The 24,233-nt window shown below is 55.1% G+C and overlaps 1 protein-coding gene across 1 annotated transcript in view; it reads left to right on the top strand.

Annotated features, from left to right (window-relative positions):
• Positions 1-21,609, top strand: part of QSOX1 (quiescin sulfhydryl oxidase 1) — a 42,887-nt gene extending 21,278 nt beyond the window's left edge. The window contains exons 4-12 of the mRNA XM_032160853.2: positions 365-467; positions 3,224-3,314; positions 6,602-6,747; positions 8,344-8,478; positions 10,516-10,645; positions 14,018-14,140; positions 14,901-15,048; positions 18,656-18,835; positions 20,710-21,609. Of these exons, the coding sequence (XP_032016744.1) occupies positions 365-467; positions 3,224-3,314; positions 6,602-6,747; positions 8,344-8,478; positions 10,516-10,645; positions 14,018-14,140; positions 14,901-15,048; positions 18,656-18,835; positions 20,710-21,485 (1,832 nt within the window). The 3' untranslated portion in view covers positions 21,486-21,609. The remainder of the gene's footprint in view (positions 1-364; positions 468-3,223; positions 3,315-6,601; positions 6,748-8,343; positions 8,479-10,515; positions 10,646-14,017; positions 14,141-14,900; positions 15,049-18,655; positions 18,836-20,709) is intronic.
• Positions 21,610-24,233: the final 2,624 nt, after the last annotated feature.

Here is a 24,233-nt window from a genome sequence, read left to right as displayed (position 1 = left end):
AGCCCTTCAGGTTGGATGTATCCAGGCCCTAGGGTCGGGGCAGGGGCACCATGTTCCCAGAAGAGCTCTCCTCTCACAGTGGGGTTGGCACCCAGAGAGCAGACCAAAGCCCTTGGGGAAAGTCCTGATGGCTCCCAGTTCTGAGGATTCTTTCCTGTTTGAGGGATGGGTATCTTTGCACTACTTGGGGCTACAGGAGGACCCCTGAAGCCCCATTCTTCTAGCACGGGAAGGACTCACGCCTCGTCTGTCTCAGAGCTGGCTATGCCCTCAGCCCTTCGTTTCTGGGAATGAAGGTGGCCAGTGTGCTGTGGAAGCAGCTCTGCTGTCCTGACACCCCGCTCATGCCTGTTTTCATTTACAGTGGCTGGTGCTGACGTGCAGACGCTGCGGGAGAGGCTCATTGATGCCCTGGAGTCCCATCATGACACGTGGCCCCCAGCCTGTCCCCCACTGGAGCCTGCCAAGTACTTTGGGCTGGGGCAGGCTTAGTGCATTGTGGGCCAGGATCCCAGGCCTGGGAGTGAGAGGGCGGTGGGAACAGCAGGGTGGGGACCCCAGTTTATTCTCCTTGCTGCCTTTGCCTGTGCGGCTCACACCCCAGTCTGCTGGAGCTACTCCAGAACCAAGTGGCAGCTGATGGCTGGTGGTGGGCTTCCTATCGCGCAGGTCCTGCTGAAGAGTGCTGTTTTCCTGGGGCTGACTGATGGGTGCAAGGGTCCATCCCACCAGGTGGGAAGGAAAAGATGGATGGGGCTTCTCCAGGTTGTGCCTGCTGCTGTTTCTTGCCACCTGCCCTCAAAATGTTTGGGGGACGCAGCAGGATTTCACATGCTCTGCCCCCAGGAAGGCTACTGAAAGTGAGAATGGCATGAGGAGGAAAAAGAAGATCAAATATTTCGAGGGAAATGGCGGGGAGGTGGAGACAAGGTGGTCATGCCTGGGGCATGGGGGTGGCCCCTGGCTCTCTGTACGGCAGAGCATCAGGTGCAGTGGCCCATGCTCTGTATCTGTCGACCAGGCAAGCTTCCCAGCTTGCCTCTTTTCCAGAAAAATGAAGACAGTAAGGTGCGTGGGGTCTTGCCCATACTCTCCCAAAGAAGGAGGCAGCTAGATTAAAACACTAGGCCCCCCAGTTCTGGATCAGAACTCAAGATAGGATAATGCCCACCTCGGAGGACTCTTGCCAAGAAAGAACAAATCCATGTACCAGCAGGGGCTGCTAGAGGGAGCCCAGCCTTGTACACAGTGGAGGCCCCAGGTGCTAAGAAGGCCTCACAAGGCCGCTGTTGCTGCACAGAGGCTCTCTTAAAAGTTTATGTGCAGGTGCCCTCAGAGACATGGCCCTGCTGAGAGATTGTGTTTCCAAGTGTCAGTTGGGGTTGAATCCAACTCACAATAACTCCTTTGTCATCTTTCCCAATTTTCCATCCTCCAGAGGGCCTCCAGGGGACCCTGGATGCAGCATAGTCTTTATGTGGTTTGGGGTTCCACAGCCAGACCCTGTCTCTCCAGAAAACACCCATATCAGCCTGTGCCCTGGTCCTTGCTTCTTCCATTTCTCAATGACTGTGTCTCCGTCTCCCTCCTCACACACACACACGTACATCCTCATGGCACATTTTCAGCTCTGGGGTATCTCAAAATCAACAGATCAAGCAAACCTGTCAAGGTCTTTCAAAGTGATCCTTTTTCTTTTTTCATTTTTTTTTGGAAGACAGAATCTTGCTCTGTTGCCCAGGCTAGGAGTGCAGCAGCACAATCTCGGCTCACTGCAACCTCCACCTCCTGCGTTCAAGTGATTCTGCTGCCTCAGCCTCCCGAGTAGCTGGGACTACAGGCGCCTGCCACCAAGCCTGGCTAATTTTTTGTATTTTTAGTAGAGATGGGGTTTCACCATGTTGCCCAGGGTGGTCTCAAACTCCTCAGCTCAGGCAATCTGCCCTCCTTGGCCTCCCAAAGTACTGGGATTACAGGCATGAGCCACTGCACCCAGCCCAAAGCAATCCTTTTAAAGAACTTTAGGAAGCAGATAGAGATGTGTGATGAAAGGTGAGCTGCCTCTTCTGAAGTCTGAGGGTGGGAGTGGGGAAAGGGGTACTGGCCCCCATGTAGGTTGTGCTCTTCTGCCAGCCTAGGGAAGATCCAGGGAAGAGGTCTGAGAGGCTGGCCACCTGATGCCACCCTAAAGGCTCAACACCTCTTTTCCTCCACCCCAGTGGGGTGCACTCTGGCCCTCAGCTGTCTAGCATATCCATTTGGACTGTCACTGGCAGGGCTCCAGCATCAATGCCATGTTTTTGTTTGTTTTGTTTTGTTTTAGATTTTGTTTTGTTTTGGAAACTGTGCCTCAGTTTCCTCATCTTAAAATAAGGAGATTGGGTTAGAGATATAGATGGCTTCTAAGGTCTCCTGAACCCAAGGCTTTCTGATTCTTTCATTCCTTTTTAATGCCTACTCTAGGGAGAAAAGAGCACATCTCCCCCTTGGTCGTGACTTGTCACAGTTCCAGACTTACAGCTGTTGGATTCTAATGCCCCCAGCTCTCAGGGGACCAATAAAAACCACTTCCAGTCAGCCTGGGCCTGCCCCAGCACATGGAGACAACTGGTCTCAAAGCAGCCCTTCCCAGTCCCCCTCCCCACACGGCCTCCTACCCACTCCTGACTCTTTTTGTTTGTTTTTTGGAGACGGAGTTTTGCTCTTGTAGCCCAGGCTGGAGTGCAATGGCGCGATCTCAGCTCACTGCAACCTCCACTCCCAGCGTTCAAGTGATTCTCCTGCCTCAGCTGGGATTACAGGTGCCCGCCACCACACCCGGCTAAATTTTGTATTTTTAGTAGAGACAGGCTTTCACCGTGTTGGCCAGGCTGGTCTTGAACTCCAGACCTCAGGTGATCCGCCCGCCTCAGCCTCCCAAAGTGTTGGGATTACAGAGATGAGCCACCGCACTCGGCCCACTCCTGACTCTTGAAAGAGACAGGAAGCAGAAACAAAATCAAGCACCCAAGGTAGGTCAGATGAAGAGCCAGGGTTAGATAACAAGAGCAACATCCTTTGAGACTAAAGGTTTGGTTGACTCCCTTGGAGGGCCCTGTGTGGAAGCGGAGGAGGGCGGGATGGCCGTACCTGCAGCACTGCATCACTAGCGCCTGACGTTGCCGGTAGTTTTGTCTTATTTCTCCTGGCTGTGCAGAGTGACTGCCAGAGTTGTCTCTTGCAGGCTGGAGGAGATTGATGGATTCTTTGCGAGAAATAACGAAGAGTACCTGGCCCTGATCTTTGAAAAGGGAGGCTCCTACCTGGGTAGAGAGGTGAGCTGCCCTGAAGTTCCCTGCAATTCCTGGATAGCAATGGAGAGAGAGCCCCAGTTTGGGAGCAGGGGTTTTCCTGCCAATTCTAGGGTCTTGGCTGCCTGGGTCTTTTAGACTGGCATTGGCCTGACCCCTGCTGGGAGCCATGGGAAGTGCAGGAGCTGGACCTTTGCATTTAAAAACCTTTCTGTTTATTCTTATCTCCTTCACGGAAATCAAATATAACACCTGCTGTTATTGAGCATTGGACCAGATTGCTGACACACGTAGCTGCTAATCCCCAAAATTAATGAAGGTGATCAAATAGCATGCCCAAGATCACACAGCTAGTAAGTTGGTAGAAGAGGGCTTTGAACCAGGTCCGTCTGGCTCCAAAGCCAATGTTGTTTCCACAGTGTTCCACTCCATGGGACTGGAGTGAAATATTTGGGAGGGAGGGAACATTAGGGATGCTCTAGCCCCACTGGAGGAAATGGGGTCCTTTACCCAGGTGCCGCTCTGTCTCATATGGGGCGTCCATGAGCCAGCTCCCCAGTGCTTCCAGCTGCAGTGCCCTGTCTAGAAAGCAGGGATGATTACGTTTCTCCATAGTATTGTTGGGAAAGTCAAATGCAGCAGTTTATGTAAAGGGCCTGGATTGCAGCTGACACATAGTAGGTGCTTTATAAAGATCCATTCCCCTTTCCTAATGCAGAGAGCTCACCATTCTGCCATTGGTTCATGGACTTCTCCATAGACCAATTGTGAGCTTTTCCCAGCTGCAAAGGTGGGACGTGCCAGTGCACGGGAGATGCTCCAAGTCAGTGCAGGGAGACAGGCATGAGAGTAGGCATGAAATTAAACTGTACTGTCGGCCTGAGTGATTTTCCTGCTGAAACTCAACAAGCACAGCTGAGAGTCTGAGCTGAAGCCAGATGCTGTCTCCAGGCCTCTCAGCCCTGAGAGAGGAGGCACAGGGGTTGGGAAGGGGAAAGACAGCTTGGCTGAAGGAGTGCCTGACCCTCTGGGGTCCCAGTTCATGCCCGGGGTCATGCCTGTTACGTAGAGGTGATAAATGGTGATTGGAATCAGGTCTTCTCCCTCCCCTCCCACCACAGTCCCTTGAGTACCAAGGGGCTGGGGTCCCAGTGGTTGGAGCCAAGTGCCCCATGCCCATGCAGGGGTGCTCAGCGTGGGACCAGTGGCTATGGGACCAGGTTCTGGAGCCACACTAAGCTGGGATTTGTAGCACAATTCAGGCATATGCAAGCTGTGTGATCTGGAGGCATGGCTTCACTTCTAAGCCTCAGTTTCTCCAGCTACAAGATAGGAGCGTTATATTTATTTATTTATTTATTTTGATTTTTTTGAGGCGGAGTTTCACTCTTGTTGCCCAGGCTGGAGTGCAATGGCACTGTCTTGGCTCACTGCAACCTCCACCTCCCAGGTTCAAGCGTTTCTCCTTCCTCAGCCTCCCAAGTAGCTGGGATTACAGGCATGCGCCACCATGCCTGGCTAATTTTGTATTTTCAGTAGAGACGGGGTTTCACCATTTTGGTCAGGCTGGTCTCAAACTCCTGACCTCAGGAGATCTGCCCACCTTGGCCTCCCACAGTGCTGAGATTACAGACGTGAGCCACTGCGGCCAACCAGGAGCTTTATTTTTATTATTATTATTTTGAGATGGCGTCTTGCTCTGTCGCCCAGGCTGGAGTGCAGTGGTGCAATCTTGGCTTACTGCAAGCTCCGCCTCCTGGGTTCATGCCATTCTCCTGCCTCAGCCTCCTGAGTAGCTGGGACTACAGGCGCCCGCCACCACACCAGGCTAATTTTTTTGTATTTTTAGTAGAGACGGGGTTTCACTGTGTTGGTGAGGATGGTCTTGATCTCCTGCCCTTGTGATCTGCCTGCCTTGGCCTCCCAAAATGCTGGGATTACAGGCATGAGCCACCGCACCCAGCCTGGGAGCTTTATTTTTAAGTAAACACTTATGTACCTACTATGTGCTAGTCATTGTTACAGCATTTTAATAACATTAACCCCTTCAGTTCTCTGAACAGCCCCCCTGAAGTTGGTGGTATTATTATTATTGTTATTATTATTTTGCAAGTAAAGAAATTGGGTCAGGGAGAGGTTTGGTGCTGCGGGGCCAGGATTCCAATGCAGGCAACTGTAGTGTACGGTGCCGCATCTCTTAGTCTCCTGAGAATAGCTGCTATTTCAGTGCTTCTCTGAAGATAAATGAGGCAATCTGTGTGGACACTACATAATACCTACGCAATACAGGTTAGCTAGTGCTTTCTCTTATTTCTTTCTAAAAAAAATGATGACTGATGTATATTTTTCTGATTTGGAGTCTAGATAGGAAGCTTTATAAATATAAGAATAAAGGCTAGGGGGCGCCGCCTGCTCCATAGTGAGGAGTGAGACATCGGTAACAGAAGCCTGTGCCTGCCATTTGCAGATGGCCTGTCCGATTATGCTCAGAACTTCTCTTCCCATTTCTAATGTGGGGACATTGTCATTCTCAACAAGGCCTCTTGTTGCCTTCAGAGAGCCCCACATTAAGAAACGTTTTCAGATCTTCTTATAACTATACACATTGACCAAAGGGCCCCTCTGACTACTGCACATACTGGGCTCAGAGTTAGCCTGCTCTTTAGAAGTTTACCCAATTCCAAAGGTTTATTTTGTTTGTATCCTACCCATGAAATTTGTTACCATATGTATTTGAACACAGTAAAATCACAGTTCTTTAAATATCTGTGCCTCAAGCTTCCATAAGGAAGACTGCTCTTGCCCCCAACAATTGATATTTCAAACAAACAGTAATTTCTAAAGGGATATTTTCCCTTTAGAAAAATGTTATGAGAAGGCCCTGGGGAATCCTGGACATCAGAGAGCAGTCTTGGGGTGTGAAGGTCTTAAAGACAAGAACGTGCTGGCTCAGTGCAAAAAACAAATGAGAATTAACATGAAACCACATTTTATTATGCTTTTTACAAATTGCTTTCATTAGAAAGAAAATGCTACCCAGTTGGCACTGTCGTAGGAAATTAAAGCGTGTGTGGTGTGCACAGCTCCAAGGCCTCTTCTCCTGGGCGGTGATTGGCACTTGCTACCTACCGGTTAGCTGCCGTTGATAGCGAGTATCTCTCGTGCTTCACTGTGGTCCATTCTTTGCGGGTTTAGAGTCTGGAAGGAGCACGGCTGCCATCTGGGTGCCTTCACAGGGCACCGAGCTGGGACCCAGCCCTGGCTCCCTCCACCTGGTGGCCTGGCCCCCAGATGTCCTGCTGTCCCTGCAGGTGGCTCTGGACCTGTCCCAGCACAAAGGCGTGGCAGTGCGCAGGGTGCTGAACACAGAGGCCGATGTGGTGAGAAAGTTTGGTGTCACCGACTTCCCCTCTTGCTACCTGCTGTTCCGGAACGGCTCTGTCTCCCGAATCCCCGTGTGAGTATCCTGTCTCCTGGCATCCCCTCTCCTCCCTCCCTGTGCTCATCCTTCCTTCTTGCCCAGAGGGGCTGCCCTTTCACAGTGGCCAACATGTTCTTTTGGAAGAGCCCCCTGCAGGAGAAGCTGCAGTCTCCTGTCTGCGGGGCCAGCGCCTCCACCATCAGGAGCCTGGGCCTGAAACGCTGACCCTGCTCCACAGCTCAGAGACCTCAGAGGCCTCAGCCCCCGACACCCAGTGTCGCCTCCACCCTCATTATGTCCCCACCACAGCCCTGGCCCTCTTCCCCACCCTCTTCTGTTCGCAGGCAGACTCATTGGCAGGCTACAGGCCTGGCAAGCACTCAAATATGCCTGACCCTCCCTCCCTTTGGTTTTCTAATTGCAGAAAAGTTCATTAGCAGCCAGACAATAGCCAGTTCCAAAATGCCGAGAGAAAACAATCAGGCCAGCCTCAGCCCCTCTGCCAGGCTCCCGCTGCTGAATGGCCCGTTAGTGGCACCAGATGGTGCCTTGGTGCCCTCCCTGGGCAGATGATTGATGTCAGCCAGGGCCCTGCAGGCAGGAACATTGGGCCAGGGAGGCAAGGCTTGCCTGTGGTGCCTGGTGAGCTGCTCCTCGGGGCCCTCAGTGCTGACCCACATGGCGCCGGGTGGGGTGGCCACTCGGCCTCACCCTGGCCCAGATCACCTGCTAGAGGGCCCAGGAGGCGCGATGCCACCAAGGACAGGGAGGCACTCGCTTTCCGGGCAGGCCCAGAAAGTGCCAGTGATGGTGGGGAGAGAAGGCATTGTCTCCTCTCTCGGAGTTGGTGGAGGGGAAAATTGTTTGTGACGATGCTGCCTCCTGAGCCATCTGCTCACCGAGAAACCCAGGATGGTGGAGTAGAAGGAAGCCGTGCGTCCCATGCCACCTCCCCCGGGGCGGCCCTCACGCTGCTGCTGGACCCGGCGTCTCTCTCTGCAGGGACCCTGGCTGTGGGTGAGAGGGAATATGTGCTCAGGAGGTATCTCATGTCCTGGAGGACTCCTCCCTGTCGGAAAAAAGAAAGAAACCAAAAAGACTGTAAAAAGATGTAGAGAATTCTGGAGGCTCTTTGTCATTGTTGCTACCTGTTTTTTTTAAAAATCCCATATCAAACTCCCTGGACTTCTTAGGGGGTAATGTCACTCATAGTACCTCAGGGTGAGCTTATGGATGGGCAGCTGCCATTTTGAACCTCGGAGTCCTTGGGAAAGGGAGTCACACCCCGCCGTTCCTGTCCGTGGGCACTGGGCTGTCCCGTGCCTATCCATGCCCTGCCTGGAGCCAGAGGGCCACTGGGGGAATTCTCAGGCCCAATTGCCTTACCAGTTGAGGTTTGACATCAGGCTGGTGTCAGAGAGGCTTTCCAGAGCATGTGCAGTGATTAGAAAGGTTAAAGTGAGGCCTGGGTGCCGTCTTCTGGCCTCACGGAGGACAAGATGGAATCTCGTTCACATATTTAATAAACCTTCCTGTCTGATGAGCCACCCTGCTTCCTCTTCTGACATTGATTAGCTCTAATCTTGTTCTCTGCACTTACTGCCTCTCCTCCCTGGTTCTGTGCCCTCACAGGCTCATGGAATCCAGGTCCTTCTATACCGCTTACCTGCAGAGACTCTCTGGGCTCACCAGGGAGGCCGCCCAGACCACAGTTGCACCAACCACTGCTAACAAGATAGCTCCCACTGTTTGGAAATTTGCAGATCGGTAAGGCCACCCCTGGTTCTCCTCACATCTTCTCCCTCCTCTGATCACAGACCACCACACCTTCACACCCACGCCCTCTTGCTCATTCTTCTTCCTTGTCATACGATTAGTGTGTACATTCTGAGCCAGGCTGTCCCCCACCCTGGGGGCTGGCCATGCTCAGGGGCCTTTGATGTGTGGGAGCAGCATTTAGCTGCGGTCCCTCTGGTGTCTGTTGCGGGGCCGGGGCTGCCTGGGGAATGCTGGCTGGCACTGGCAGCCATCCTTCATGAGGGAATGAACACCTTCCACGCCCACACTCCTTCAGCTTAACTCTGCTCACAAATGGGGAATCTGCGTGCAAGGACACTCTGAGGCCTCCAGACCAACTTCCCACCCAAGCAATTATTTCTGCAGTCAATATTTTGGAGTACTCACTACGTGCTAGGCACTGTGGATGCAGGTATGTACAGGCAGATGCAGTCCCTGCTTGTGCAGACCCTACGGCATCCCTTCTAGGAAGGCACCCAACCTCAGTTGAATGCCTGTGGTGTCAGTGAGCTCACTGCCTTTTCAGGTCACCTGTGTGTGTGTCCACAGTTGTAAGCATGAGAGCGCTGCTTTTTTCTCTGAGGCGCCATGCCTTTTCTGTTGTGGTTGGGCAGTGAGACAGAGCTGTAGACATCCTGCACTGGTACCAGCTGCATACTAGGTGGAAATGTCTGACCAGGGAGCTCAGAGCTGGCCAGGACGGTGCCCCTCACAAGGGGATGCACGAGACAGTGGGGGAAAGGTGATTGCAAGAAGGATTTTGCATCCTAGCATGAGGGACTTTAAGGGTGGAAAGTGCCAGATGGAGAGACTTTTAGTAGATCAAGGGAGAAGGAAAGAGAGAGTGAGGAGTGGTGTGATCATTACGATCATTCCGTCATTATGAATGATCATTGTAATCATTGGATCATTACAATTATGCAAACCATTGACGTTCTTGTAATAGCTTGGGCTGGTGTATGTGCCAGGCTCTGTGCTGGGCACCTTCCCTGTGTTACCTCATTCAGTGCTGGGGCCACTTCTGGAGGCAGGGCATAGGAATGGAGAGGTAAACTGAGGCCCAAGGACACCAAAGTGGAGCACAGAGGAGACCTTGCCCTGAGGGGGAGCATAGGCAGCCACAGTGCGTACCCCGTCAGTTGACCTTATTGGCTCTTTCCAACCTCAGGAGGTAGTGGGGGCAGGAGCAAGTCATGTGTTTTACAGTTGAGCTGACTGAGGCCCAGGAAAGTCAACTGAGTTGCCCAAGCTTACAGTACTAGCTCACGGTCAAACTGAGGCCAGAACCCAGGTCTCAAGAGACAGGGGAAGAGGCACCCAACTTTCCTGGCGCCTGCCATCAGAACCCTGAGGCTGGACCCCAGCATGATGGGCCTGGGGCCAGCATGGAGCCTCCGGCCCTTCCCTGAAGGCCGCGGAGAGGTGTGAGATGGGCCCACCTGAGATGTGAGGTCCGGCAGCTGTGAGCACATCAGCCCTGAAAGAAACACAGGCCCTGCTTCCCCTCCTGCCCCCAGGCGCCATTTCCCAGCCTTGGTGGGCAGCTAAACCCTGGTCTTTCAGAGAGGGCACAGTTTTTCCAGAGCCATGTCATGTGTATGAACCTGCTGGTCTGATTATGTCTAGTGATCTTGGCTCAGAGCTGGCCTGATTAGTGAGTTGCAGGAGGGGCTGGCTGTGGGCCTGGAGAGAGAAAACTCCTACTCCCTGCCAGGAGCTGCTGAGAGTTTTTTACATTTGTGCTTTTATTTGATCCTCTCAGCAACTTACCTGTGAGCAGTGTGTTATTATTCATATCTTACAGATGAGGAATTGAGGCTCAGAGAAATTAGGTAATTTACCCAAGGTCACACAGCACATTTCTGGCAGAAGCCAGTGGTAACTTACAAGACTCTGTGACCATCAGCAGTGCCCTTCTCTTCTCTCCCTTTAGCCCTGGATGCTCCTTGCAGCCCCTGCACCATGGTTAATACTCCTTTCTCTCTCTATCTCCCTCTGGGTCCTCAGCTCCAAGATCTACATGGCTGACCTGGAATCTGCACTGCACTACATCCTGCGGATAGAAGTGGGCAGGTTCCCGGTCCTGGAAGGGCAGCGCCTGGTGGCCCTGAAAAAGTTTGTGGCAGTGCTGGCCAAGGTGAGCAGGGCCATGGCTTCTCTTGTCTGTGCAATTCCACTCATGGTCAGTGTGCGTTCCTGTAAGCTGGGCACCCCGTCAGCCCCTCCCTCCAGAAGCCCATGGTCTGGCTGGACACAGGGAGACCCACAGCTCTCCCTGTCCACCATAGGTGATACCCTCCAGCCTCAGCCATACCCCACACCAGCCCCACACTGCCAGGGACAACCCTGCCCCATGCAGCACTGTGGGTGGGACACAGGGCCCGTGTCCCCCACCTGGAGATATTTCCAGCTGATTGAGCGACTGTGGCTCTACCTGCCTGAGTCCTCAGTCAGAGCCCCAGTGTGGCTTCCCACCCCTTGCCGTGGTCACTGGGAAAGCAGGACCCCTAGGACACCCTGGCGAAGGAGACGATGCTCTTCTGATACTCCTTGCTTCCCTGCCAGTCTGACCCAATCCTTGGCCCTGGCCATGCCTTCTTTATTCCTTTATAGTTTCCCCGGGAAGGTGGCTACTCCACGAAGGGTAGCTCCTATTTATTGAGGACCTGATGTTTGTCTAGGATTTAATCCTGTTAACTACTCTATGAGGCGGGTGGTTTATTTTGTCCACCCCTATTTAAGAGGTCCAGGGAGCTCAAGTGCCATGCCTTTGTTCTGCCAGCCCGGAGGTGTTCTGGTTAGGCCTTGAGCCTGCGCTCCTTCCTCTCTGAAGGTGAGAGGTGGCTGCCACTTCCTCTCTGCGCCCTTCCCTTTGGTTCCAGATCTTGGCCATTGCGTCTCTGCTGGAAACCCGGGACTCTGCTGCTCAGTACTGCTGAGTCAGATGCGGCTCTGGGCGCTTCCGGTTTGGCTGCTGGCTCAGCCTCCCTTGGCCCTGGGGCCCGGATCTGAGCCCGCCCTCCTCAGTGCGGGTCTGCAGGAAGCTGGGGCTGCCCTCGGGTGATTTGTGCCTCTCCTTGGGAACTTCCTGCCAGCCTGATCCTTCTTCCCACCTCCCTGTCCTGGCCCCCTGGCTTGGTCACATGCATGCGTGGTGACACTGAGAGGGCCTGACAGGGACATTTCAGCCTAAGGCAGGACAGTCGTTGGCCCCTCACTGAAGTCCCATGCAAAATGAGCCCTTGTTCTTCAGTCCATTGCCATAATAGAGACCTTTCCTCCAAGGCTAAGAGCTATCTGGTCCTCATAGTGCAGAGACCTGGGGTTGACAACCTAGAGACTTAGAGGGGAAAAGTCTAGAACGGTCCCATGTATGGTCCCTCCTCCTGACCCATGAGGGAGAGCCCCCAGCGTGCTTTCCTGGCATGCCTCAGACACCCCACCACCCTAGTCCAGTACTTTCCAAAGGAGTCACCCCAGCAAGATCGGCTTGTGTGTCGCTTGCATCTCTCAGCTGTGCTCAAACCTGCTGTTTTCTTTGTCCCCAGTGGGGCTGTTTGCAGCCGGGATGGGGGAAAAGAATGAGATACAGAAAGTCCCTGAGCTGGGCACAGGCTTAAGCATCACCCTCTCTGTGCCTGCTGAGTCTCTGCCTTCAGCAAGGGCTGGGAATGAGCTTGAGATGAAGGTGCCTGCCCTGCCAGAGCCAGGGCCTTCAGGGCAGGGCTAGCAGTGGGGTGGAGGACAGAGGGAAGCCAGGTATGCCGAGCAGTAGCAGCAGAGGCATCGGGGGCACGGGCCTGGAGACCCTCTATTTGGGTTTTGCCCACACATCCCCTGGGGTCTGCAGAGCATTCCGGTACTTGCCTTGCTTGGGTAGCTTCTTCCTGAATAGTAGTATCCTAGCAGCTACCATTTCTTCAGCCCTGCCGGCGCCTGCCGTGTTCTTTGTATATTAGCTCCTCATTCTGTTTCTCAGAGCAGACTCCACAGCATGGCTTCTAGTATGATCTCTGTTTCATAGAAGGTGAAACAAAGCCCCAGAGAACTAAAGCACCTTGCCAGGGTCCTCCAGCTAGTGAGGGGCTGGGCAGGGAGCCACACCCACTGGCATCCAGCCCATGCCCATTACCACCAAGTGCGTGGTGCTCACAGGCCCGAACGCCTAAGGGTGCCAGTGCACACTGCTGGCTCTCCCTGACGAGCTGCCAGCCCTGCAGGTGCCCGGTCAGTCAGGAGGCCCTCTGCATGTCCTGCCGGTGCCCTCCCCCCTGGCCTCTCCCAGTCCGTGTTCCCTCCTGTGAGCAGCTGGCAGAAGCGGCCACTGGGTGGCGTGTGGGCACCAGGGTTTCCTTGCTCCCAGTTGTCCAGAGCTCCTTAATTCATCCATCCTGGCACTGTCGCCTTAGAAGGCGGAAGTTTCCAAGTCGGGATGATGGCGAAGGTCAGTGAGAAGTGCTGACTTCAAGCTGTAAATTTGTGTGTGAGTTCCAGAGGCCCATGTGGGCTCACCAGGAGGGCACGTGTCAAAGCGTGGTCTTTTCCGGCCACTTCTCACTCTGGGGGAAGGTGTCCAGCCCAATGTTTGATAGGAATATTTAATGGCTTTCTCAGAGGAATGGATCTGTTAGCAGGTTTTCCTGTTTAGTTACCATTCGTGTCTCCAGTATCCTTCTCTCAAGTGTTTGTTTTTGCTTTCTTTGCTGTGAGTTTCTCAGGGTCCTTATCCCCTTGGCCAGCCTCTTTATGGTTTTATCTGACCAGTTCACTGCTGTGCCTCTCTTTCTCCTGCCCTCCACCCCTTGTGCTGTGCACACGTACACACGTGCACACACACACACATACACACATACGTCCTCCTCCCTGGAGTCCTTGTGGTTTTAAAGTGCTGATACTAATCAGATTTGAGTTGACTTATTGTCAGAGTAGCTTTTCATGCTCCTCAGAGACCACTGGGAGTTACCATCAAGATCTGGATCTTGGCTGTGAGTCCCTGGCCTGGCTGGTCCTCACTGGCAGCCCATGGAATCCAAATGAAAGGTCTCGTGCCCACCTGGCCCAGCTGGCCCGTAAGTTGGCAAGTCAGCTGTATCCGAGGACCACCCAAAGACAGGACTGTGTGGCCCAGGGCTCCCAGCAGCCCTGGCAAGGGGCACAAGTGCTCCAGCCTTCCTCGCAGTGGTGGCACATGGTCGGGGGGTGCTGCACAGGAGCCTGAGGTCTGAGAGCGGGAGACTTCCAGGACCCCAGCACTCTTAGAGCGAGCACCTTCCCTACCCCGTCTTCTAGCCTTACCAGCTGTCCCAGAGCAAAGGTAGTACAGAAGTCACATTTGTGTCTTAGTTAGAATGTTTTCCTGGTGGTTTTGGAACTTTCCACAACCTCCTCCCCACTGCCCCCCCCGCCCACCGCCCCCCGCCTTCTTCTGCATAGCTTCCTACCATCTGCAGGACAGGGAACTTGGGGAATTGCTTTTCACTCTCCAGCTTCCGCTTGTTCCTCCCCACAGTATTTCCCTGGCCGGCCCTTAGTCCAGAACTTCCTGCACTCCGTGAATGAATGGCTCAAGAGGCAGAAGAGAAATAAAATTCCCTACAGTTTCTTTAAAACTGCCCTGGACGACAGGAAAGAGGTGAGTCTGGGAAGCAAATAACGATCTCTCCATCCTCCGTATTTATGAGAGTGCAAGGGGTTAACCCTGTCATCTCCAACCTTCTTTGCCAGTTTGCATCAGGGAGTCAGTGATCTTGGTTGGTCCTTCCTTTAATAATCAATAAATGACTATTGATTGAGCTCCCTATGCGCACATCTCATTTAATCCTCATAATGTTAGTGGAAGGTAGATATTCTCCCCATTTAGCAGATGAAGAAACAGTACTTTGAAGAGGTTAAGCAACTTGTCTGGGATCATGCAGCCAGTAAGTGTTTGGGCTGGATGAAAACTTGGTGAGACACCAGAGTTTTTAACAGCTACCCTGTGCTGCCTCTTAGCGTGTGGTGCTGCTCAGCATGGCCTCCCTGGCCCTCTCTAAGGCACCTTCTGGGCTCCTGCTCATGCTGCTGTTTGCAAAAGTGGGTCACTGCAGCCAGCAGAGGTGTAAAACCTTGTAGACTTGTAGGGCGTCAAATCTCAAAGGGACCTCAGAGATAACCCCCTTGTGTTACAGCTGGGGAAGTTGAGGCTGGAACGAGATGCAACTTGATCTGGGTCACAGCTTTTTAGGTCTGCTGCTGCTTCAGTGGGTGGAGCTGGTGAAAGGGAAATGCCACCTTCGAGGTGATAGACTGAGGACCTCATTTGTCTTAGGGCTGTGTCTCCTAGAAGCTTCTTTCTCTGCCTCTCTCATCCTTTTCCTTCTCCATATGTGCACTCACACTCGTGTGTCCCTCAGGGTGCCGTTCTTGCCAAGAAAGTGAACTGGATTGGCTGCCAGGGGAGTGAGCCACATTTCCGGGGCTTTCCCTGCTCCCTGTGGGTCCTCTTCCACTTCCTGACTGTGCAGGCAGCTCGGCAAAATGTAGACCACTCACAGGAAGCAGGTATGTCCAGGGCCCGTTCACCCTACTGTGCCTCCGACCCTGCTCTGTTCAGCCCTCCAAGGGGAGAGGGAGCAGGGCAGCTCCCTTGAATTGCGCCACTAGCTCCCAGCTGCCAGAGGATGGGGAGAGTCAGCCTTGGGGCTCTGGCTGGATTGCTGTAGCCGCAGGTAGCCCCACACGGCCAGAATAGAACCGATCCCAGGAGGGAGCGGACTCTGGGAATTTACGCAGTCCTGTTCTCGGCCCCGGGAGCTCTGGGGCTGAGGCCTCTCCCTGGCTTTCTCCGGGCTTATAGTTTGCTTTGCTTTCAGTCTTCATGAAAAATTTGTGATTCTGTTTTTTTTATACTGTTAAACAAAGAAAAAAACGTGTATTTTACAGTTACATAGCTGATACATAGCAGGCACTTTGAGCAATTTTATTGCGCTTCCCACTGAAAAACAATTTCCTGGGGGAAGTTGGGGAAACACATTTCCCCTGCTGCCTTGGATTGTCCACAAACTGCACCACCGTGCTGTCCGGCCACGCTGCCCCACACCTGCTTTTGGAGACTGAAAGGATGCGCTTCAGTCCACACTGATTGAGGAGCCAGGTTTCTATCAGGCTGCGGCTTGGCTTGGAGGATAGATACATGGGTGAAAAGGGCAACAGTGCTCCCTCTTGGTGGACCTCTACTGTGAGGCAGGGGGACAGAGAGGCCTGCGGTGCACTGGGGCTAGGGCCGTGGCGGAGAGAAGGATGTGGGGGTGAAGAGAGGACAGGCTCGACGCCATTGGGAAGGGGCCCAAGGCCTCACGGAGTGAGTTGAGGGGTGATGGGTGAGTAGGGATTCCGCCAGGAGAGGAGCATCCCAGCAGAGGGAGCGGCCTGTGCAGAGCCCCGTGAATCAGAGGAACTGCCAGGCAGTGGTGTGGGAAGCCAGTGTGTATGGAGCATCTCCACCATGCCATGTGATGCTGCAGGTGCCGGGGACACAGCAGCATATGAGACAGGTCCCTGCCCCTGCAGGGCCGGTATCTGAGTGGCAAGAGACAGACACAGAGGGATGGCTTCAGCCATGATGACGAATGCTGAGGAAGACAAAGCAAAGCAGTGCCGGAGTGGGTGCTGTCCGGAGAGGGGTCTGGGGAAGGCTTCCCTGTGGAGAGCCTGGTGCTGGGACCCACGTGGAGAGGAGAAGGCAGTGTGGGGCGTCTGGGAAGAGAGTCTCCCAGGCTGTATTGGTGTCCTTGGGCTGCGCTGATGAATGTCAGGCTGGGGCTCAGACAGTAGACATCTGTTGTCTGAGTTCTGGAGGCTGAAGTGCAAGGTGGAGGTGTCGGTGCCGGTTTCTTCCAGCCTGTCTCCTTGGGTGGGCGGTGGTCGTCTTCTCCCTGTGTCTCCATGCAGTTGTCCCTCTCCCAATCCATGTCCAAATTTCCTCTTCCTGCAAGGACACCAGTCCTATTGGATTAGGGCCCACCAAATGACCTTATTTTACCTTCACTACCTCTTTAAAGACCCTGTCTCCAAATACGGCCACATTCTGAGAGGCTGGGGATTAGGGCTTCAACATAGGAATTTGGGGGGACATAATTCGGCCCATAGCACAGGCCGGAGACCAGCAGGTGCAAAGGAAAAGCCTGGTGTGTGGGCAGCACCAAAAGAAGGCTGCTGTGGCCAGAGGGAGGGAGGTGAGGCTGCAGAGAGAGGCCGGGGGCGGAGGTGAGCGCTCGTTGGCTCAGAGGCCTTGGCGAGGGCAGGGTTTGGAGGTTGGTGTTGTCATTTTGAGAAGCAACTGGAGAGGCTAACGGAAGTGACAGACTGTTAACACTTTAGAAAGGTGGAGGATGGGCTACTGCAGGGCAGGGGGAGGCAGGGCGGCTGAGGAGCAAGCTGCGGAGCTCGCCCAGCAGTGGTGGTCAGGTCTGGACTAGGGTTGTCAGTGTGCCCCTGGAGGAAGTGGTCAGATTTGGGGATATGTTAAAGGCAGAGCTGAGGGACTTACTGATAGATTGGAGGAAGGGTATGTGGGAAGCAGGACTTGGGTGGACTCCAGGGTTGTGGGGCCTGAGCCTCTGATGGATGACGGTCCTGTAAGCCGAGGAGTCGGGCTCGGGGTGGGATGGTGGAATCAATGGCCTGCTTTGTGTCAATAGACCTCCCAATGGAGGTGTGCACAGCTGAGTCTGGAGTTCCAGGGAGAGGTGGGGAATAGAGAGATCAGCTTTATAGTCGTTAGTAGCCTCAGAGCTCAAGCCATGGGACTGGATGAGCTCCCTGGTAGGGAGGTAGAGAAGAGTGCTGAGGACTGAATCCTGAGCATCAAACCACTAGCAAAGGAGGCTGAAAGGGAGAGGCAATGGTGATTTCAAGGGGGCCCCAGAGTTCAGATGGAGGTGTAGTCACTGGGGCCAGTGCTGCTGGAGGTGGTGCAAGATGAGGACATCTCTAGCAAGGGCTGTGTCAGTGGTGTAGTGGAGGTAATGGCCTGGTTGGATTTGGCTGAAGAGAGACCAGGAGGCAAGATTCTGGAGATAATGAACAGGAACTGGGACATGACTGGGTTAGAGGGAATTTCTTTATGATCATCCTTTTCCCCAGTTGGAATGATCCCTTATCGGGGATAAATGGATGACGCAGTAAAGAAAGAAAACATTAACGGGAGTGAAATCCTGGAGGTGAGGAGTGGGGCAACCCCTGCAGCAGCGGAGACAGAGGCTGAGCACCGCCAGGGCCATGTGGTGAGGCCTTGTGGTGGGGAGGTGGGCACTTGTGCTGGGTGCAGAAGACCAAGCTGAGAAGGCAGAGGAGAGAGAGGCAGGCGTGGGCTGCTGCGGGTCTCACCTTGCCAGGAGTGACAAGAGAGTAGGGTGCCAACGTCCTGCTGCATGGAGGGGTAAAAGCAGGAGATTGGCTTCTAAAGGCCTGGGAGGTTTGCGGTAGGAAGGAGCGAGCTTGGAGGCAAGCACCAGCAGCCCTGGAGCCTGAGGGTGAAGGGCTTAGGAGGGGCATGTTGGATTAGGAGTGGTATCTTCAGCGGGGAGCCTGGTTTCACTTAGAGCAAGAAAGTGGGGCTGGCTAATAGGCCTTTGCTGATGCCAGTCCAGGGTGGGTGGGGGTGGGGGGAATGGAAGGGGACAGCGAGGAGAGATGGAGACAGATTAGGAAGGGCGTGTACAGGCCAGGTCCAGGCCCGAGGGAGGTGAGGCATGGTGGAAGCAAGTCGGACGGCAGCATGAGTGGGCAGGGGAGGAGGGGCCAGGGGCTAGGGCGGTGGCCTTGTGGCCCCTGCTGACCTCTCTCACCATGTCACAAAGAACCTGAGTGTCCTGCCGAAGAGTGTGGACTTTGTCCTGGGTGTGAGTGACAAGTGCCCAGGTTAGTGGCAGGGAAGGGGATCCAGGTTTAGGAGTTTTGGGGGGATGGGGTCTCCTGTAAAGTGACCCTGGCAGGTAAAGAAGCAGACAAGAGGACACTGGGCCTGTGCTGGCATAGGCTGGGGTGTGCGGCACGTGTGCAGGGGTGGCCACGGCAGGATGGGGGACGGCAGGGTGGCCTGGGGAGGCAACGGCTGTGGGGCTGGCAGCCTGAAGGGCTGGTGCATGGCGTCTCCTCTCCCCTGTAGCCAAGGCCCAGGAGGTCCTCCCAGCCATCCGAGGCTACGTGCACTACTTCTTTGGCTGCCGAGACTGCGCTGGCCACTTCGAGCAGATGGCTGCTGCCTCCATGCACCGGGTGGGGAGTCCCAACGCCGCTGTTCTCTGGCTCTGGTCTAGCCACAACAGGGTCAATGCTCGCCTTGCAGGTAAGGAAGGGCCATCCCCAAGGCTGGAGTCACCTGTGGGGGACGAGGGGGTGGGGACACTTTGGAGTCTTAGGCCAAAAGTTGGGGAAGGGACACTCATTGTCCCCTCAGTCACAGCCCAGGCCTGTTAACCAATGCCAGTATCATCAACCCCATTTTCGACATGAGGAAACCAAGGCTTTGACACCATAAGACCCTGGTCTTCCCATGCCGTTGCTGACTCTTTCCCTGCTCTAGGGCCCCTCTCTAGCCTACTGGGGTCCCTCTCCCGCCTCCCCTGCTCCGCTTTCTGGCTGTTGGCCCCTTACTCAAACTGCTAGGGTGGAGGGAGCTGGGGTTCTCTCTCCCTGGGAAGGGTCTGATGAGAGAAGGGGCTGGAGGAGACCAGGTCATTCCTGGAAATACCAGGCACCGGCTCCCAGGAGGGAGCCTTGCCCTCTGCGTTCCCTCATTATGGTGCTTCGTTTTCCTCATCAGGAGTCTGATGGCTGTAACAGGCAAACACATTAAACTCCAGGGAGCTGGGTGGGGAGGGAGCCATCTGTGGACAGGAGGCAGTCTGTGTGTCGGGAGAGAGCGGTGCACGTGGCTGTGACAGCCTCCCAGGGGTGGGAGACCAGGGCGGAGCCGAGGTTAAAGGAGCTGAATGGAGCAGGTGGTGGTGCAGGCGCCTGCACTTGGTCGTGGTCTCCTGGGGCCTCCTATCGAACTTTGAAAGGAAGACGTGCCTGTCTTCTCCTTCCCCCTGCCCCGCCCCACCCCTGCCACCAAATGCTCCATTTGACCCTTCAGCCCCTTGACCTCGGCAGGCTCCCAGCTGCCGCTGGAGGGCCAGGAGCCGGGGCCTCTCCCTGAGAGGCCAGAAGCAGGGTGGTTCCCTCCCCTCTCTGATGGGGTCCTTTCAGAAGAAACTCAAATTACTGGGCACAAGCTGAGAGCCCCATCCGTAAGGCCTGATCACTATGACTCATGACTGGACCCTTGACTCTGCTTGTTGTCCCCTCCCCAAAATAACAATTCCGACTTGCATGCCACTTGCTGCTGCTGCTCCTGCTTCCTTGTAGTCAACAACTTGTCCCCCTATTAAAACCTTTAGGAGAGGTGCTTCTACAGAAGGGATGGGCTGATGCATTCCCTGGGCAACGCTGTGTGAGGGGCTGGTGGCCATGGCTCACCCTCTGGGACTCATCCAGAGGCTGCCTAGAGGGCTGGCCCCACCTGGGGTACCAACAGCCTGCAGCCCCAGCAGCATCCTGACTCTTCCAAGTACCCCTCAGGTCTCCCCCCCCAACTACCCCTTGGAGCCCACCCCTACCCCAGAGGGCTGCTGCTGGGTGAAAGCAAGGATTGCCATGAGCAGCTGCCTCTTGCTTGAAAACACATTTTCCCTTGAACTGACAAAGTAACCTATTTGCGCAGTTTGTATAATTTGGAAAATGTCAGAAAAATGCAAAAAAAGACAAACACGAGCAGACCAACCAAAGACTGCAAAACAGATCAAAATGAGTATTCTTGCCCTTTCCCATGTCTGGTACTGGGGTAAAGGCTGGTTGTAAAGTCCACAAAGCAGGACAGTGGGTCTGGCCAACACTGGGAAATGACTGAGATGGTGCTCTTCATGCTTTCCTGGAAAACCACGGAGGGCTGGGGCTGAGGGGTAGGCGGATCCGCCTCCTCCTCCAGGCTGCCATCTGTTGAGCTCCCACTGTGGGCTAGTGTTTGTAATCTGTATTTTCTAATTACCCATCCTCTGGAAGGGCAGTGGCGATCCCTTTCTGCAGACAAGGAAGCTGGCGTTCTGAGTGGAGGAGTGTGGTCTGGGCTTTCGGGTGGGACCGACGTCACCACCAGCCTGTGTATGCTTCCCTCTGTAGGTGCCCCCAGCGAGGACCCCCAGTTCCCCAAGGTGCAGTGGCCGCCCCGTGAACTTTGTTCTGCCTGCCACAATGAACGCCTGGATGTGCCCGTGTGGGACGTGGAAGCCACCCTCAACTTCCTCAAGGCCCACTTCTCCCCAAGCAACATCATCCTGGACTTCCCTGCAGCTGGGTCAGCTGCCCGGAGGGACGCGCAGAATGTGGCAGCCGCCGCAGAGCTGGCGATGGGAGCCCTGGAGCTGGAAAGCCAGAATTCAACTCTGTACCCTGGGAAGCCTGAGATGATGAAGTCCCCCACAAACACCACCGCAGATGTGCCAGCTGAGAGACCTGAGGCAAGTCGCCCCCCGAAGCTGCGCCCTGGCCTCGGAGCTGCACCAGGCCAGGAGCCTCCTGAGCACATGGCAGAGCTTCAGAGGAATGAGCGGGAGCAGCCGCGTGGGCAGTGGCACTTGAGCAAGCGAGACACAGGGGCTGCATTGCTGGCCGAGTCCAGGGCTGAGAAGAACCACCTCTGGGGCCCTTCAGAGGTCAGGCGCGTGGGCCGAAGCTCCAAGCAGCTGGTTGACATCCCTGAGGGCCAGCTGGAGGCCCGAGCTGGGCGGGGCCGAGGCCAGTGGCTGCAGGTGCTGGGAGGGGGCTTCTCTTACCTGGACATCAGCCTCTGCGTGGGGCTCTATTCCCTGTCCTTCATGGGCCTGCTGGCCATGTACACCTACTTCCGGGCCAAGATAAGGGCCCTGAAGGGCCATGCTGGCCACCCTGCAGCGTGAACCACCTGGGGAGGAGGCAGGAGAGGGAGCTGCCATCTCTAGGCTCCTCGAGCCCCCTGACCCCATTCCCTCCCCTCCCACCCCTTGCTCCTTGACTGGCCTAGAAGTGTGGGAAATTCAGGAAAACCAGTTGCTCCAGTGAAGCTTCTTGGGGCTGCTAGGACAGAGAGCTCCTTTGACACAAAAGACAGGAGCAGGGTCCAGGTTCCCCTGCTGCGCCGGGAGGGCAGCCCCGGGCAGTGGGCATAGGGCAGCTCAGTCCCTGGCCTCTCAGCACCACATTCCTGTTTTTCAGCTTATTTGAAGTCCTGCCTCATTCTCACTGGAGCCTCAGTCTCTCCTGCTTGGTCTTGGCCCTAAATTGGGGCAAGCGAAGCCAGAGGAGGGTCCCCCGAGCTGGGTGGGCTGGAATGGAACTCCTTACTAGCTGCTGGGGCTCCGCCCACCCTGCTGTCTTCCGGACAATGAAGAAGCCTTTGCACCCTGGGAGGAAGGACCACCCCGGGCCCTCTATGCCTGGCCAGCCTCCAGCTCTTCAGACCTCCTGGGTGGGGTTTGGCTTCAGGGTGGGGTTTGGAAGCTTCTGGAAGTCATACTGGTCTCCCAGGTGAGGCAAGCCATGGTTGCTGGGCTGTAGGGTGAGTGGCTTGCTTGGTGGGACCTGATGAGTTGGTGGCATGGGAAGGCTATGGGTCTCTAGTGCCTTGGCCCTGGCTTAGCTGCAGGAGAAGATGGCTGCTTTCACTTCCCCCCATTGAGCTCTGCCCCCTCTGAGCCTGATCTTTTGTCCTTTTTTATTTTGGTCTCCAAGATGAATGCTCATCTTTGGAGGGTGCCGGATAGAAGCTAGGGAGGGGAGTGTCTTCTCTCTCCAGGTTTCACCTTCCAGTGTGCAGAAGTTAGAAGGGTCTGACGGGGGCAGTGCCTTACACATGCTTGATTCCCACGCTACCCCCTGCTTGGGAGGTGTGTGGAATAAATTATTTTTGTTAAGGCAAGCATTGGTGTGTTCTTTAACTTGCTACTTGGAGACCTAGTGTCCAGGTCTGGACAGAACGCACAGAGACCAGCCTCACCTGGAATGCAGCCAGACTCGATGTCCCTCAGCACACACAGCTCCTGGCCACAGACTGCCCATAGAGCTGTCCGCACCCAAACCCCACGGCCTTTTCATGCATGGGGACAGGCCTCTGGATGTGCAGCCTTACCACCCCCTGCCCCAATCCTCCCTGAGAGCTCCTGCCTCAGTGCCCCGGGCTGGTGAGGGAGGAGCCTGTCTGCACCTGCCTAATTCCAGCTCCTCCAGGAAGGAAGGGCTTGTTTGTCAGAGCTGCAGGGCTGGTCACTCGGTGGGGAGGAGTCAGCCAGGATTAGAGAGCCTGCCCCTAATCCGGCCTGCTGGGTTTTGCAAGGATCAGAGCCGCTGATAATGAACCTCATTAAGGGGGAGCAGGAGCCTCAATCCGATTTGGTTTTCTCTTTGACATCTTCACTCTGCTCAGATGGCCTGGCCACTATGTGGAGCAGGTGGGATGCCAAGGCCACTCCTGCTATGGGGCAGCTGAGGCTGGGGAGGGATGGTAGTCTCCCTGCATGTTTCCCTCGACCTCTTTAGCTGCAGCGCCTTGCTGGGCTCCTGGGTTGGATTCCCTCTCTGTGCCCCTGCTCCAGGCACCCATCGGCTCCATCCTCCTGGTTGTGCTCTGCAGCCCCTGCTCCGTTGGGCTGGCGCCGGCTGGGGGCCTGAGAGACAGACAGGAACCCACGATCAGGAGGCAACCCTGGCCTGCAAGAGGAAGACAGAGGCTCCCAGGGCCGGTGCCCTGTGTGCCCACTGCACCAAGGCCACTGAATAAGCCTGCCCCTCACCCCCTGAGGGCTCCTTGCCCAATGCCATGTGCAGGGGATTTCTGTCAGCAAGCCCTGTGGCTAAAGCCAAACTCAGTTACCTAGAATTAGGGCTACGTTGGAAACACTGTCGCAGCAGCCCGGGTTGCACAGTGTGTAGCTACGTTGGAAACACTGTCGGAAACACTGTCGCAGCAGCCCGGGTTGCACAGTGTGTAGCCCAGCCTCCAGGCCCACGGAGTGGTGTGGACCTCCCACCTCACAGCTGCCTCTGGCAGCCGAGCCTCTTTTCGCCCGGCCCCGGCCCCTCTGGTTGATAAACGGGTGGGCCTCCTCAGCAGCGCGGCCGCCTTTCACCTTGATTTCCCCAGGGCTCTCGGCAACATCGATAAACCAGCCTCGCCCACCAGCTGGGCCCTCCCCCACCCAGTCTGCCAGGCTGGGAGCTGGGGCTTGCTGAGTCTTGAATGCCCTTCTAGATGGCTTCTCTGGAGGCTCTCCTGGCAAGAGAGGGTCCCAAGGGGAGCCCTGCAAAGCAAAGGCTCCTTGTCTGGGGCAGAATAGAGAATCTCGCCTCTGTCTGGCGTGTTACCTACTGGGGGCACAGGAACAATTTCCTCAAGGAGACAGTGGCATGGAGCTTTGAAAGACGAGTAGGTGTTAGCAAGGAAATAAGGAGGAACGGGGGTTACGGGCAGAGGAGAAAGCACATGCCAAGTCAGCAAAGAAAAGTAGAATCAAAAACTTTTTAAAAATGTTATTAAGGATTTTCACAATGCTGCATTGGGCTAGAAACTGAAGCTAAAACAGAGATGTGGTACCTGCTGCTATGTGGCTTCTGTTCTAGAGGCAAGGACAGGTTGTGATGAGGGTTCTGAAGGATAGAGACCAAGCAGGGAG

The sequence above is a fragment of the Hylobates moloch genome, unplaced genomic scaffold, assembly GCF_009828535.3.
Source record: "Hylobates moloch isolate HMO894 unplaced genomic scaffold, HMol_V3 SCAFFOLD_8, whole genome shotgun sequence".
NCBI classification, from domain to species: Eukaryota; Metazoa; Chordata; class Mammalia; order Primates; family Hylobatidae; genus Hylobates; species Hylobates moloch.
This window is presented reverse-complemented; position numbering and strand designations above follow the sequence as displayed.